General features: G+C 41.3%; 1 protein-coding gene across 2 annotated transcripts in view; it reads left to right on the forward strand.

Annotated features, from left to right (window-relative positions):
- The window catches only part of IDE (insulin degrading enzyme), a 100,179-nt gene extending 84,612 nt beyond the window's left edge, over positions 1-15,567 (forward strand). For both annotated transcript variants that reach the window (XM_018041406.1, XM_018041407.1), the window contains exons 19-25: positions 610-721; positions 2,341-2,508; positions 3,804-4,076; positions 5,027-5,088; positions 9,852-9,924; positions 10,617-10,684; positions 11,338-15,567. In XM_018041406.1, the coding sequence (XP_017896895.1) occupies positions 610-721; positions 2,341-2,508; positions 3,804-4,076; positions 5,027-5,088; positions 9,852-9,924; positions 10,617-10,684; positions 11,338-11,433 (852 nt within the window). In that variant the 3' untranslated portion in view covers positions 11,434-15,567. The remainder of the gene's footprint in view (positions 1-609; positions 722-2,340; positions 2,509-3,803; positions 4,077-5,026; positions 5,089-9,851; positions 9,925-10,616; positions 10,685-11,337) is intronic.

The following is a 17,417-nucleotide window of genomic DNA, read 5'->3' on the forward strand; positions in this document are numbered from 1 at the left end:
GTAATCTTCTGAAAGCATCTTAATCTCTCTATGCTCAGTTTCTTTATCAGTATATTGTGTACAAGGATTAAAGTAAATAGTACATTCCAGGTGTTTCGCACATGGAAAGCTAAACGGAATTTAGAATTCCCGTGGTAGTCTGTCTCAAGAGCCCATACTCTCTGCCACCCCACTGTCTTCCAGAACAATATGCCAAGGTCAGGTGCTGTTATGTGGCTGAGAAAGGATTCTTCCCTGTGTCAGTTTTATTCAGAATAAAGCCTCATGCTTACCTCTTTTTTACTCTGCTGTAACCCCAAATATCTGTGGTGAGGGCCATTCCCTTGACACCAACTTTCCATCAGCGATACGGCTCCAACATCGAGATTGGTGCCGATGATTGTCTGAGTCTCTCTTTCTCCTCACTACCACCTTACTGACTCTGTTGCATATCAGCAAGTTCAGTTTTTATCTATTTGAGCAGGATCAAATGTACTTAAGGTTTTAAAAATCCACTTTGATAAAGTTGGTTAGTTTATTTCACACATATGTTGTTTTCATATTGCATGGGCAGCTGTCTAATCAAGATACATTTGTGGTTTTGTAATGTGCCATGACCTGCCTTTCTAGGCTGCGTTAGGAATCATGCAGATGGTTGAAGACACCCTTATTGAACACGCTCATACGAAACCACTTCTTCCAAGTCAGCTCGTTCGGTACAGAGAAGTTCAGCTTCCGGACAGTAAGTGGAAATGTTCTGTCTTTGGGAATGGACTGCTTTGACATAATTTTGTGTGTGATTACAGGTGGGCTGAAGTCACTTGGATGATAAAATATAATTTTATGGTAACGATCTGCTGGGATTCTCTACTAATTTATAACTAAAGATAGATAATTCTGCAAGAACATTATCTATCGGAGGGCCAAAGAGGTGAAATTGAATGATACTGGAAGTGTCTGGTAATTGAGCATAGAGGAGTGAAGAAGTGGGAAAAAAAATCACAAAACTAGAGAAGTATTGACTGGGAAGCATGTAACAAAATTTATTTATAAAAAATGGAAATTAGAATTAGGAGCCCATAGGAATTGACATAAAGAATTGATAATCATATATGGGAGTTTTCAGTGTTGGGTTACTTTTGCATTAACAGTGGTTTCTTTTGGTATAGAACTCAGTAAGCATTATTTTCAATGTTGTTCAGAATTGTATAGTGGAAAGTATATTAGACCAGTGATGAGAAGCATTGGTTTTTTTCCTTAAACTTGTTTCTAAAAGTAATTGCATCCTCTTCTGACCTCCCGGCACAAGTTTTCTGAACCTTCCTTCTTCAAGCTACTCAGCACCTCTCTCACACTGGCATTGAAGTGCATCTCTGTCTCCCTTGGTAGGCTGTGCATTTCCTAAGGGCTGGGGTCTGTGTCTGGCTCGCTTGAGTCGCTACTAAAGCATTACCTCATGATCTCTTTGTTGAATGCTCCAAGACACCTTGAGCACAGTGCTGCTACTATTCTGCATAGCCAGTCATCACAGACCAGGTTATGGCTCATTTTGAACTTAAGCTTCTTCCTCAGTTACTACAGCATGGCAGAGAGGAAGAATCAGGAACTGCCATTCAGAAACCATTGAACGTGGTAATCAGGCAATTACTAAACACTGTATTTGCTTAGTCACATTTACTGCTCATGAGATAGTTATCAGATCATAAAGCATGGCCGTCTGTTTATAACTTTGATGAAGGACTTGATCAGCATATCTCAGCTCTCCATCATCCAACTGTATGTCCTTGGATAAGTTTCTCACTTCTCAGGGTCTCAGTTTCTTTATCCCTAAAGTGAGATATCAGACTGGGGCATCTCTACACGTTGTACACATATGTATAAATTTGTGAGTTGACCTTCAGCATGGGTATTGGTAAACAATATTGAATGCTAAGTAGATAATGGCACAACTAGTGGTTTAAAAAATTGTTTTGCATGGTTATTAAAACATAGGTTGTATTTCTTTTGAGTTTTTTATAGATACTAGCTAGTTCTAATTTAGTGTGTTCTCTGCATTGTAGATTTCATTAACTATGATCTCAATTAGCATTAAAATTTACTTAGTCATAAAGTGGGTCTTTTACAAGTGTTTTGCCCTTTAAAGTCATTGAATGTTTATGAGGGCCTCCCAAGTACAGATCACTGTATTAGGATTCCCTTGGTTAAGTTGAGTTTCACATTCTTAATGAATTAATTGCAGTTTGGAACTGCCAAAAGACACCAACCAAACTGAACAATTTCATACAGACAAACAAAACAGTAAGTTTGTTTAAACCCTAAAGAAGTTTTTGAACATGTCACTCTCTTATTGAAACTTCCTAGGAGGATGGTTTGTGTATCAGCAGAGGAATGAAGTCCACAATAACTGTGGCATTGAGATATACTACCAAACCGACATGCAGAGCACCTCAGAGAACATGTTTCTGGAGCTCTTCTGTCAGATCATCTCCGAGCCTTGCTTCAACACCCTGCGCACCAAGGAGCAACTGGGTGAGTGGGCAGCGGGGCACAGCAGGACACCTCACTCCTTGAGGAACAGCTGTTATCCTCAGGAACATCCGCCACATGTACAGCCCCCCGTCATGATGCCTGTGGGGGCTCCACTTCTAGAAGATAAGCAGTTACTATCTCCCGGACAGTAGAGCAGTTCTTAAGGAGATGACGTGTGTTTACCTCACATACGTGTCTGTATAAAGATCATTTTGGGTGGGGGAAAAGGATGCGAAGGGCAGGCTGTTGCGGGTGACAAGGTGGGAAGCAAGCCATCCAGAGAAGCTTAGATTTACTGAATCTTGGGTTCCTTAAGAGGTCAGGTATTTTTTATTCATCTTTGTATCCCAAGCCTGGAGCACATAGAAGGTGCACATAGAAGTCACAGTAAGTGTCTTTTGAGGACATGTTTCGGGCAGTTTTAGGCACTGTTAAAAGCCCTGGAGATCCTGGAAAATTTGATCAATTTGATCAAAAAGAGCAAGCCCCAGTAATGTGCTTTGAATAACCAATGAAAAAGGATTTGGATGAGTCTCTTAAAGTAACAATCTTTTTTTAAACTACCACCATGATAGATGCTGGACTGCAAAAATGGGTAAATTTTGGATGGTCTTTCCCTTCATGAAACTCAGTCTCATCAGGAAGGCAGACCTGTGAGGAATAATTGTAGTACAGTGTGGCAGATGCTACTAAGAGTGTTCACACTCTAAAGGCGATGCTGAAGGTAGTGAGGTGTGGTTCAGGGCAGAGCGGAGGAGGCAAGCCCCAGGTGCGTTTAGGAAAGATACAGGCGGGAGGTAGCAGAGGAGCTCACAATGGGAAATGACCTTCAGTTACTTGGTCTCTAAAGATTTGCAGCCTGAGTGAAGTCAATCCAGGGGTAGGTTATCTAACAAGAAATGCAATAGTGAAGGCAAGTTCACATAAGGAACTTGGATGTGAAAGGACACCAAGCTAGGTCAATGGCTAGGGGATGAAATGAGTCCAGCATTTCATAGGGATGAGAATAACTTTAACATGGGTTGAAGGGGATTAACTGACAGACAGTGAGGCGCTTGGGAATGGTGGATAATGAATAGGGGCTTGTGGCCTCCAGCCCTCCAGCTGTTCTTCAGAGAGCTTGTCTGCCCTGCCCTTAGGCACTGAAGACATTTTCATTGCTGGTTTCTTCAGAGGTGATTGATATAAAGCCCTAAAGTAGATTGTATTTGCTCTGACGGGATAATTTTTGAAAGATTAAAAGTGACCCATGTCTGAGATGCCGTGGTCCTGACTGGCTGGTGTTTGTGTTTCAGGCTACATCGTCTTCAGCGGGCCACGCCGAGCCAACGGCATACAGGGCTTGCGGTTTATCATCCAGTCAGAAAAGCCACCTCACTACCTAGAAAGCAGAGTGGAAGCTTTCTTAATTACCATGGAAAAGTCCATAGAGGACATGACAGAAGAGGCCTTCCAAAAACACATCCAAGCATTAGCAATCCGTCGACTAGACAAACCAAAGAAGCTATCTGCAGAGTGTGCTAAATACTGGGGGGAGATCATCTCCCAGCAGTACAATTTTGACAGAGGTAAGGCATGATCAGGGCCCCCACGTTCATGGCATGGAAGTGAAACATTTGAGGGCGTTGATGCCGTTCTGCAAAATGGTGTTCATTTCATAGGTGATGTTTCAGGACAGTTTGGGTCGAGGTGGTAGTACTTCTAAAGGACTTATATTTAATGTAACAACAGTTTCCTATTAGGAACTTTTTTTTCTCTCTCTCTTTCTAAAACTAGAGCTGAATCTATCTGTATCTCATCACAGTGCGCTAATAGTAAATCTGATTTTTTATTCAGTATGCCTCTGAGACTGAGCAGATATGTAGGCATCTATTTCTCATAGCTCTAAACAGAAAATGTGCGTATTGAACTCTCTTGAGACAAGTGCTGTCCTAGAGGCACCAGGGTTCAAACATCTGCCTTTAAGGATCTCCCCAGATTTGTCAGAGCTGTACTCCCCAAAGTCTCCTGCTTCTCAGGGTCCTTTACCTTAGAGCAGAGATTAACTTCAGCTACACTCGAAGTCAGAAGGGTTGGGTCGTGTTCTCATTCTGACAGAGACAAGCCAAAGTTCGGCCAGGTTGCCTTTTTGGGGCCTCCGTTTCCTTACCTGTAATTTTTCTAGCAGTTGGATTCATTGTTAATGATAATAGTAACTACCAATTACTGAGCATTTGCCCTGTACGCTGGTATTATGTGATTGTCAATTAGGTGGTTTTTATACCCAATTTCCAGATGAAGAAACTGAGGCTCAGAAAACCTGAAGTGACTAGACCAGGAACCAACAGCTCACCCATAGAGAGCCACTGTATCCTCTTACTTTTTACTTGAAATTTTTTCCCTTACTACTTGCAGGAGCAATTGATCACTCAAAAAGATGGATATTTAAGAGTGTTGGAGTGAAGAATATTGTCATTTAGTGTAGTATTCTGGCTTAAAATGGAAATATTAATAAATTCTTGTTTGATTTCTTTTTCAGATAATATAGAAGTTGCCTATTTGAAGACACTTACCAAGGAAGATATTATCAAATTCTATAAGGTAAATTCACTTTACATATTTAGACTTTGACCAGTAAGAAAATGTTACATGCTTTGTGTTGCGTGTTGCCACTTTGAACCCATTCAGGCAGGACTTATGAAGGCATTTTTATGGATTTAAGTATTTTCGAGACTTATTACTGTTAGGAAAAAGAGACAGTCCTATTGAACTCAGTACTGTTGTCCTCTCCATGTGGACCAAGGACTATGGTGGCCCTTCCCAGCTTCCAGACCCACCTACTTAGGTTACCCTCTTGTTTTTTCTCTCTGTTCCCCACGCCAACCCACAGAGAGCATTGATGAGCTTATCACGGGAAGAAAGAGCCAAGAAAGCAAATAGAACTTGAGAATCAGAGTCTTTTCCAGTCTCTGCCAACTATAAATCTTCTCCACTGATTTGGGTGTCACTGAGGAGCCTAGTGGGCTACATTCCATGTGGTCGCAAAGAGTCGGAGACAACTGAAGCAACTTAGTATGCACACACGGCTCCTTTTAAAAATAAATGACCATTCCCCTTTTTTTCCCAAAGCACTTAACTGCTTTTTATTTTTTTGAAATTTAATTCACATACCACACAGTCATTTATGTAAAATGTGTAATTCAATGGTTTTTAATATATTCATAGTCACTCATTAGTCACAAGGTATAACCATAATCACCTAATAATTTTGAAACATTTTCTCACCCCAAAAAGAAACCCAAAGCCTTTAGCAATCACCTCTCTCCTCTTCTTTCCTTCTGTTGGTTTCAGGTATACAGTAAAGTGATTCAGTTATTCTTTTTCATATTCTTTTCCATTACAGGTTAACTGACTATAGTTCCCTCTGCTATAGAGTAGGATTAATTGTTTGTCTAGTAATTTATATCTGCTAACTCCACACTAGAGAGCTTGTAAGTTTTAAGTGCCTAATAAAGTTTATCAGGAGAAAAGAGAGGTACTGCCATTAAAGTTAACCCAGTGCTGCTCTAAGAGGTTCATACTGTCTAAATTTTCCCCACCGTAACAGAATTTATAGAAGAGTAGCATAAATTTTAAATGGGCATAGAATGTGTGTAGTAACCATGCTAAGTGCAGAGATTAAAAATTTTTGTAGCAATTGAGCTGTACCTAAAGGGTTACATATATTGTTTGTAATATACTGGGGCATCTAATTTGTGTAAAATACTTTTATGTCTATTTTTTAGGGCAAGGAACAAAATTCTACTCTGTAATTACCATAGTGCCTTAGAATTACACCTTAGCTGGTGTCCTGAGCCACATCTCCTGGTTCATACCTGATTTGTTAGACACCACGGTTTTCATCAGGAGTTCAGTCCTGCCTTGTGCTGTCATCTCTGGAAGGGATAGTATCTGCTTTTCAAGGTCATTTTTCAGGGGTATCTCTTAGCTGTCAATACAGGAGTTGTATTTGTAGTTCTTATTAGAGTGACTTTGTGAAATTAATTGTGCAGTGAAGGCTAATCATTTCTAATCCCCTGCTGTTGGTGCTGTGTGGGAGAGTGAGGAAAAGCAAACGACTTCTGAGTTGGAAGTGCCGATAGTTTCATAGAAGAAAGGGTGACTTTGCACCATCTACCAGTTATTATACCTATTCTTCCCCCCCAGAGCCTGTGCAGAAGACAAGGCTCCTGGTCTCTGTATGTGCAAACAGATATTCATACAGCTAGTAACACCTTAGCAAGAAGAAAGAAAGTTGCAATTTTAGGTTCAAAATTTGACAGTAAATAACTGTTGACTGTTTTCCTAACAGTATTTTGAATGTGCCTTTCTCAGCAATGGGATCTGAGCCATTTTTGACTGTGGAGATGGCTGACTGATCAAGTTACCATCAGCTTTAGCTCCCTTGCATTGTGTAGAGCAAAATGACTCTCATCTAAACAACTCCTGCTCTTTTGCAGTGATAGTCTTTTAAAAAACATGTATTTTGACAAGAGGGAGGCTAGGCCTATGAACGAATATTGCATATCTGGAAAACCTGTGTACCTTCCACTCAGTTTTGCTGTGAACCCAAACTGCTTTAAAAAATAAAATCTATTAAAATATCTGTATGTATGTAGTAAAAACACATTTTTTAAAAATAAAAACTATATAAAATAAGATTCTGTTCTGATATATTGGGTTGGCCAAAAAATTTATATGGCTTTTCCCATAACATCTTATGCTTTTCGTCCAACTCAGTATAACCTCAGGTAGTCTTTGTGTCTGTGAAGAGAGAGGTGCAGTAGGACTGTGAGGGACAGAGTTGGGTGTGGGAGCAGGGCTCCGGGACACGTGTCGGCTGCCAGGCGGAAAGCCATCCCGAGCCCTGCTCAGAACGGCCGGCCTCACTCCGTGGTCGGAGTGGGCCAGGAATGGGAGCACAGACTCGGGGCTTAGCTCCATCACCAGCTAGCTAGTTTGGTGACCCTGGCCAAATTCTATAAGCTTCCTTATTTATGAAATAGAGATTAATTGGAGTATTCATTGAAGTGAGGTATGTAAAGTGATTGGCACTTAGCAGCATTTATTAAATAGTCTCTATTGTTGTTATCACTTTATTAGTAATACTCAGCTTTAGGGTTTTTAAATAGTTTAATCAAAATGCTTCAAATAAGAGTATGTTTTCCTCCTTGATGTTATAAAGTAGCTATTGTGATTGATTTACTATTTAAGACAGTTACACTTTGTGAGGTTGGTTACTTGTTCTCATTTTTCCTGTAAAAGAGGGTGCTCATGTTCAGCACTTTTTGGTTTCTAAGACTTTTATTTTAAGATGTTTATTAGTTACGTGTGTTCAAAAAGCATGATAAGCTAATATACTGTGATGTTTCCAGAAAAAAATGAAGATTTGTCTTTGCTTCCACAAATTCTATTATTTGAAATTACAAGTGGTACCTGATTGTTGAATTTGTGAAAATAATGGTTATAAGATGACTTTCTTGTCTTAAAAAGTGAGAGTATTTATTACCAAGTCCCGAACAAGGTTTCCCTAATACACTTGTGTTCTGTAAGATACTAATGGGGTACCTAGAAAAAGAAGTTTTGTGACCATGTAAGTTTGAGAATGACTCTTCTTTATTCTCATTCTTGGGGAATCACAGAGCATGTTAGGTTTTAAAAAATTCCAAGAGGGACTTCCTTGGTGGTCCAGTGGCTAAGATTCTGCACTTCCACTGCAGGGGCATGGGTTCAGTCCCTAGTTGGGGAACTTAAGATCCTGCATACTGTGCAATGCAGAAAAAAAAAAAAAAGTTCTAGGAACCCCATAGTAAAGATTTATTTAGCCCAATATTTGTTTAGTTTTGATTAACAAAATGTTTCCTAAACTGATTTCACTATGGACACTTTTTGTTGTTGTTCAGAATACCTGTAAATATCTCTTGGGGCTCTAGTGTTCCTTAGAGTAGAGTTTGCAAGAAAATGCAATTGGTTGGTTTTTAGAAAAATGCAGATTGTCCAAAGTTGGTCAGGAAATTGAACTGTCTGAAACTGAGGAGGATGTTCTATAACCGACATAGGTTAAGAGGGCAATGAGGGTTTGGGTGAAAAGAGATCAAGACTACATCTTTGGGGTGGGGTGGGGTAGGAGTTGGGGGGAGGCTCGGGAGGGAGGGGACATATGTATATACACCTGTGGCTGATTCATGTTGATGTATGGCAGAAACCAACATGATATTTTAAAGCAATTGTCCTCCAATTAAATAAATTTAAATTTAAACAAAGAAAGAATACATCTTTGGAAGCAAACTTGACTCCAATAAGTAAGATGCTCTCAGATGAGACAAACCTGGGCTGAGCTCCTAAAAGAGGCTGTTCTGCCAGCTTTGCTATGCAGCTTCAGCAAGGCTTCCATTTCAGCTGCACAGGACCAGGCTTACAGTAACTGTTCCTTAAATAACTGTGAGTCAGTCTGACTTTGCTGCTAGTCTCTTCCTCTAAGGATACAAAACATTACTTTGGGCTGAGGCATCAGGGGAAGCTTCATCACAACTGGAGTCTTCCTTTTGGAAAAGACATAAATATGGCCCTATCATTAAGTGAAGAGTGAGGAGACACTTCCCCACAGGATCCTTCTGCCAGTGTACCGCTCCTGGCATTTTTGGTAATAGCTAAGGGGAGTCCCTCCAGGCAATGTGGTGGAATTGAGAGAACAAGCATACATGCCTCACTTCTGGCCCCGTCCCCTTATGAGTTGTGTGGCTCAGCAAGTTGTTACGTATCTCTGTGTCTTAGAGTCTGAGTCTCTAGAATTGGAATCATGGTGATGCTTAGCTTAAGAAAACCAAGTGGTCTAACACAGGGAAGAGGCTGATACAAGGCGACAGTCAAGAGATGTCAGTTCTCTTCTCTTCTGGTAGGGGAGGAGCCGCAGCAGTGCCCTGGTGCAGAACCTGGGGAGGGTTCCTGCGGAGCGGGCATTGTGGTCGTCCCTTAACTGAGCTCAGGCCATTGTCTCTGCACACACCTCAGATCACTGGATGCAGCCCTGGTCACACCCTGATGAGTACTAGGCTGGGTTTTTAATCCCAGTCCAGGTGCTTATTAGCCACAGGAGCAGGCGCACTCCAGTTTTCTCAATGTACGATGGGGTTAAGAATAATTCCTGCCTGCCCTCCTGATGTTTGTAGAGTTTACAGGAAATGCTGTAAGGGAGGGGAAAGAAAGGGACGCAGCTTTTCTGTTTCTGACTGTGTGCAAGATGACTCTTTATGGTCGTAAGACAGCACCTCATTTTACATTCCCTGGTGGGGCAAAAGGGTGACCTTGCTCTTCTTTCCACCCAGGAAATGTTGGCGGTGGATGCCCCGAGGAGACATAAGGTATCCGTTCATGTTCTTGCCAGAGAAATGGATTCTTGTAAGTACTGAGAATTGACTTTTTAAAAGGGTGTCTTTAGGCACATGATAGCTATCCCATGCCGTAGCCACATCCCTTAGAGAGCACCAGGAAGTAAAGGGGTGCAGAAGGGGAGCTACCTGGAGACAGGGTCTGCTCTGTCAAGGCAAGAATTAGGGGAAAAGGGAAACGAGGCCGTGCAGGGGCGAGCCGGCACCAGATGGCACAGTGCCGCGCTGGCCGCAGCTCTGTCAGAGAGCACGCCAGCGCTGGCAGGACGTCTCCGAGGGGGCGATATGGGGCCATGGCAAGTGGGGAGGGAGGTGAGCAGTCTGTCTGCTCAGTTCTTCCCATCTCCTGTCTCTGACTGTCTTGGCTGATGACTCCCCTGACTTTCTTTGTGGTTTTACTGGGTCCTTCTGGGTGGCCAGAGCCTCAGGGACCAGTGAGGTCAGAGCTGGGCAGTAAAGCAGCTCCAGCCAAGGCTGTTCAAGCACAGTGCGGTCCTGAACCATCACTGGGGACCTTCTGGACAAGAGGCAGGACAAGCTGTCAGGCCTTGGGAGCACACAGCCTGAAAGGATCTGAGAGGCACATGAACTGGGCCTGAGGCAGTTTTTAGAGAGCTGAGTCTGGTTTGGTTTTGTTGTTTGCTCTTGTGTACAGATAGCAGTGAGTGCAAAGCATTAAACCTTTCTTTTTTTTTTAAACAGGTCCTGTGGTTGGAGAGTTCCCATGTCAAAATGACATAAATTTGTCACAAGCACCAGCTTTGCCACAAGTAAGAAACATAAGTGTCGTGTTAGCTTGCACTGTTAGAGGACTTCCTACCTAAGAGGAGCTTGTTCGCCAGGACACATAAGACCAGAGGTTTCGGGGCACCAGGTATCGGGGCCCGTGCTTCAGGCCCCCTCAAAGGCCAGGCTGCCGTTACTTCACTCTCCATCGGGGAGGACCGGTGGCTTTGCCCTTGTCGGCCTCCTCTGCTAGCTTGAACAGTTGTGTTACTCTGCAGTGAGTCGTCTCCAGCCACATTTGTCCCCGCATTTTCCTTGGTGCTTGTGCATTTTAATCATTTTGACCAGTTGGCATTTACTTGGAGGAGGAGGAAGCTGGTAGTATAAGCAGGCCCTCGCCAGGTGGGCACACTGGCCTCTGCCACTCCACCCAGGCCACAGTCCTGAGCCCTTGATGTGCCCGACCTTGAGCACCTAGGGGAAGCCAGAAGTCTTCCCTCTGACCCAGAGACTCACTGGGAACTCTCACCATAGGTCTGTATAGACCCTCTGACCCTACTGATCCAGGAAGAGAGTCAGCAGATATAATATGTAATACATGGTGCAGAAACTAGTGTGTATATGCAAAAATAAAGTTTATATCCTGTTCAGTCTGCTTAAATACACTAAGAGAAAACTGTTGTGTTTTTTTTTGCAGCCTGAAGTGATTCAGAACATGACTGAGTTCAAGCGTGGTTTGCCACTGTTCCCCCTTGTGAAACCGCATATTAACTTCATGGCTGCAAAACTCTGAAGATTCCCCATGGGCGGGAAAGTGCAAGTGGATGCATTCCTGAGTCTTCCACGGGCTAGGAAAACCATCTTGGCCACTTTAATAGTTTCTTGTTCACTATTAGAGAGACACAGAGGAAAAAAAGAAAAAAAAAAACTTGTCAAATGTCATTATGTAGAAATATTAAAAATCCAGAGTAATTAAATTACAGAATCTTATAGATGTAGAATATTTTTAAAATACATGCCTCTTAAATATTTTAAAAGTTTTCATTACTAAGAGAAATGTCCCTTATATAACAATACTTAAAATGATGAATGATATTCCTATAGAATCTTCCTTCCTTATTCTGTAAAATAGTCACTTGTCAGAGAAAAATATGTTAGCTTTTTTCTAAAAGCCTCCTAGGTTGACAGAAAAGACTTCAAAACATATAGAAAGATAATACATTTTTAAAAATTGATTCTCAATTTTGCTTTCTACTTAATAGTTTCATGTAAATAATGGAGAACATTACATTTGGCAGATAATGAACAAAGCAATGTAATTTTCTTTTATTAGTGAAATTGCTGATTAAGGCATGGTTTTAATCTTTTTATAAAATTTGAACATGTTTTTTATTCAAACTAGTAAAATGCTGGAAAACTCTAGAACACCCTACTTATTTTACAGTGCTAGAAATACAGACTTACCTGACATCAATTTTGTCCCAAACCGAATTTCTCAGGATTACTGTGGTTTGTTTCTTTCTGATTGAATTATATTGGCATCCTTATTCATAGTTGGTTTGCAGTGTTCCATCAGTGTCACTTTTTTCCCATCAACACGTTGCTGTATGTATTTAACAAAGACAGATAGGGTCAACTTCAGATCCCACTGAGTGTGTGACATGCTTTTCCAACATCAGCTATTCTCAATATCTGTAACTTTTTACTATGGCAAAATCGCAGTCAGTATTCCAACCAAAATATTTGTCCCATTGTGAATATAAAAGGCCACATGTACAAAGACACCTTTTGGGGGGTACAGAAAGGAAAGCCTTGGATTCTTAAATAGTGTGATCTCCATAGAGACACTAATCCCCGTTTGGCTCCCAGTCTAATATTGCCTTAAGTGTTAAGTTGTTTTTTGAATATATAAATACAAACACAGATGATGACTGGAGTGAGCTTTTAAAAAATATTTTTTCTTCATGAGATGCAATTATAGATGAAATTGTTACTGTATATTTAACAACCATTTTGAAATATTTACTGTTATTAAAACTTAAAGAGAAATTGGAAACACACAGGCACTAGTAACAGTAAGTGGTCCTGTTGTTGACTAACTCAGGCGCAGTAAAGAATAGTATTTTCCAGGGACATTTTACCTCCATGTGAGTCGATTTGCCAGGACTTCTTTCTGTAGAGTCACGTCTCTTTCACATCTTAAGTTTCACATTTGCCATTTTTCCAAATAATCTGAATTTGGGGCAAGAATGATAATCACAACCGTGGAGGCTGCTTTTGAAAGCGGGGCTCCATTTCTATTGTCAGATAAATGTGGTGCTGTAACTGTCTTTTTATCCCTACCTTCAAGAGCTTCCTTGTACGAAGCTTGTCTTTGTCCATCAGAAGGTGTGTGAGTCACCGTCACTCCCTTCTGGTTTTATGCATTTGTAGACTATGCAGCTTTTCATCAAACTGCAAATATATATGAGAGGGATCAAAAATGAGTCCTGAGTGTATAAAGCTACCACTGGAAGAGTAAATGACCCACCTAAACCTTTTCTGTGGAAAATTATGTGCTATTGGGTAACTTGGCTCTTTACAAAAGTGGGGGGTGAAATTTGAGTGTCATTTTTATGGGAAAGCCACGTGAAGAGCTCTGGAAGCCATCCCAGGTAGTCTCCAGGAAAGTGTGGCTGCTGGTGAGTGTGCTCCGGTCTTGTCTGCTGTCCACATACGACCTCCAGCCACTGTTGGCTTACTCGGGCTGACTTACACCTTCAGCTAAATAGGTCCAAATTGTAGTCCATGAGCAATAACAGACTGCCTGGACACTGCTCTTTCCTCAGTGTAGAGGAGGTTTGTGAAACACATTCAGGTGTCATTACCCGTGACTTTTTAAAACGTCTTTTTCACGAGTTGATGTGCAGGGAGAGCATGTGACACAGCCAGCAGGGGCGGAGGGCTAGGGTGACCCTGTTTACAATAAATTGCCTGGTTTTCACCTCTGGAGTTCGCATTTGTATTATTTTTACAGTTTTCGGTGGCCGATCCTCAACCTGCCTCTCAACATCCCGATTTGACAATGTTTCTTGTTTTTTCGTTGTTCCTAATGCAAAAAGCAGTGGGTTGGTTTTTTGTTTTGTTTTGTTTTTTTTTAAGTGAATCTAGGTAACAGTGATTTACTGATACCTCTTGAGTCAGTTTCACAATCTTAAGAGCAGATCACTCTGGTAAAATAGAAATATTGATGTTAGAGGCTGAACTCCTTGCTGTGAGTGTTGTCATTGACCCCAGATCCAGAAAGATTTGTCCTGGGCATTACAGGGAGGAACATTTTAAAGGTAGAAAAAATACTTCTCTCCTCTACAGCTAGGTTTCTGCATCTTCCTGCCACATCTCTAGCAAATGCCTTGTCCGATCCCTGGCTTCTTACTCCCTGGTCAAAATAATCTTTCTACTCAGGTGGTTACCAGCTGGCTCAACAGGGCTTTTCAAGAGGAACTCTGCTCGTTAGTCAGTTTCCAACCTAGGACAGTAGAAAATGGCACACAGTCAGCTTTGTGCCCGGAAGACATGGCTGCACTCTCTGAGGGCCACCAGCCACCCCAGGCTTTGTGAGTTGGTTCAGTTTCCCCTCTCACGATGCAGTGTGTGTGGGGAATCGCCTGGTCTGTTTCCCATGTTTGCAGGATGTTTATAGCAGAAACCAGGGGTTCTCACAGACTCATCTTCCCTTGTAAGATATCTTGCCCTCTTAACCCCGTGGGCTCCTGGATCCCTAGTATTCTGTGCTGCCCGTCTGATGTTCGTTCATTGACCTTGTCAGCTTGAACATGGGACAGTCCATGGTGTCTTGTGGCAAAGCTTATTGGTAGTATGAATTGCTACTTTTCTCTCTTTAGAGATAACAACAGCATTTTGAATAGTTCAAACCCTAAATTAACATTAACTGACATTGTAAAGCACTTTGTAGACTACAGACACCATCATCATCCTCATCCCAGGTTTTCAGAGGTGAAAATAGGCTCAGAAAGTTTGAACAGTTTGCCCAGGACCGTGTGGGAAGCGCAGATTCAAACCTCCACTCAGATCTTTAAATGCTAGTTCTCATTGTTCCGTGTGGATTTCTTGTAATAACAGGTTCAGTTGCTGAGTCACTTCTGACTCAAACCCCACGAACTGCAGCACGCCAGGCTTCCCTGTCCTCCACTCTCTCCCAGCGTTTGTTAAAGCTCAGATTTTTAATCACTAGTTCTCACTGTTCTGTGGAGATTTCCTGTAATAATAGGTACCAAGTCTATGAAGGTACCTGTGGAACAGAGTAGAAAGGTGGTTACCTTTACACTTGTATGAAGCTTTATTTTTTTCACAGATAACCTCCTTAGTCTCCCGTCCTTTGCCTGTTTCGAAGGGAGTAAACCAGGTCTCAGAGTCTGTGTGGCTGTCCTCCCGTCCGGCTGGTGTCATTTCCCCTCTCCTGGGCTCCCCTGTGGCCAGCTAACCTCCGCAGCATGCAGGATCTCCCTCCCTCTTGGAGTTAATCCAGACCCACACCTCCTGACCTGCCCTTAATTTAAGTTCTTCCTTTCGCCCCTGGAGTGATGAGAAGACCTGGAATCCTTCAGGAAATTCTGAACGAGGATTATGAAGAAGAGCCAAGTTCACCTGTAACCCCACCACTTCAAGACAGCCATGGGTTTGGGGGTTTGTTTGTTTTTTTGCATTGTTACTTTGCAGTCTTTTCCTCGTCCATGTAGACTGGGGTCATATATTCCGTGTTATGACTTTCCTTCCATTGTCTATCTATATTGGATAATCTTGGGAAAATTGTGATATTTGTTGTTGAGTTTTCATGTCTTATACTGTAGTTTGTTTATCTGATCCTCTTTGTGGGATGTTTAGGGTGTTTTCAAACTTTGATCCATGATAAACCTCCTTGTGCAGAGTTTGTGTGTGGTTTTCTGGTTATTTCTTTAAATCACTGGGTTGTGGAATATGAATATATCGTTTAACTTCTTTTTGGAAAAATTTTTAAATCTAGAGAAAAGTTGGAAAATAGTACAGTGCCCTCCCCACTGTATTCACCAGTTTAATCACAGTTTCTGCACACATTGCTCCCTCCTCCCCTCCCTCTCTTTCATCGGGTTGCAGATGTCATGCCTCCTCACCCCTAAATACCTGGTCAAGTTTCTCCTAGTAACACGTCATTGTGTAGTCAGGAACTGGGCCTCACCCAGAGGGAGGTCTGGGTTGTGTCCTCTTTGTTTAGATGTTACATGCAAGCAAATATGACAGCTTAGATGAAAGAAGCACATACCTTGAAAGAGACGAAGGACCGAAACAGACATGAAAAGAAATAGAAAATGTGAATATTCTCTTAATCTGTCTTAAAATGAATTAATCCCTTTTCCACCAAATTCCAAACCCAGATGGCTTCAATGGTAAATGGTAAATTTCACATTTAAGGGTGAAATTTTAGCAATCTTACATTTTAGAAAACAAGAGGGAACACTTTTATGAGGTCAGCATTACCCTTCTACCAACCTCAAAAAAAATAAAAATAAAAATATTTCAAGTATAGAAAGCTCCAAACCGATTACCCTTTTAAGAGTCCTGAAAGGCTTAAACAAAATGTTAGCAATTTGAATCCAGTGATGTATAAAAGAATATACAGTTGATTTGCAAGTACTATATCAACATTACATGGTAATGGGGTTCTCCCAGGAATGCAAGGTTGGTACAATATTTGAAAATCACTTATGAGTAGTAGTAGTTACCATAGTGACAAAATTAAGGAGTAAAAACCACATAATCCTTTCAATAGGTAGAGTAAAAGCATTTTACTAACAGCCCTCATTAAACAGGAATAGAAAGGAACTTCCTCAAGCTAGTAAAGGGAATTTAAAGATACCTACTGGTGACATAATATGTGAGGATAATATGTTGATGAGTACTTTGACCCGAATAGATGCACCAAGATGAGGATGTGTGTTCTCACTACTTTTTTCAAACTTGTAAATGAGGTCCTGGTCAGAACAATAGAGACTGGGAAGAATGAAGCAAAACCATTCACAGATGGCATGAGCACACACCAAAATAACTCTCAGGACCACAAAGTGCTACTACTAATAACTGAATTAACAAGGTTGCAGGAAATAAATCAACAAGTCAATTTATGCCATCTACAAAATTACAAGAGCCCCCAAAAAGAAGGGGCAAAATTTTTTTAAATGTGAAGAACCTGTATGCTGAAAACCTCAAAACATTGCTAAAGGAAAGACCCTAATAAAAGTATAAATGCTTCATATTCATGGATTGTAGGACAGTATTTATAAGATATGCATTCTCCATTGAGCTATAGATTCTAGAGAGGTGCTTGTCAGAATTCCCACAGGCTTTGGAGGGGCAGACATGTACAGGCTGATTTTAAATTTTGCATGGACACACAAAGAACCCTGAATAGCTAAAGTACATCTAAAGAACAAATTTATCCTTCCTAATAGCAAAGTTTATATGCAACTATAATCCAGCTAGTGAGTCCTGGCCTAAGATTGACATATAGATCAAAGGAAGAGAAAAGAGTCCAGAGAAAGAGCCCTATGTTGATTTCAGTTGATTTTTGACAAAAGCATCATGGTATTTGATGGGGAAGAGTAGGCTTTTCAACAAATGGATCAAAAACACTAGCTATCCTTATTGGGCGGGGAGGGGAACTGAACCTTAACCCTTATCTCACAGTATATACAGAATTAACTCGAAAAGGGCTACAGATTTAAAGATTAAAAACTTACACTG

This window comes from Capra hircus, chromosome 26 (genome assembly GCF_001704415.2).
Source record: "Capra hircus breed San Clemente chromosome 26, ASM170441v1, whole genome shotgun sequence".
NCBI classification, from domain to species: Eukaryota; Metazoa; Chordata; class Mammalia; order Artiodactyla; family Bovidae; genus Capra; species Capra hircus.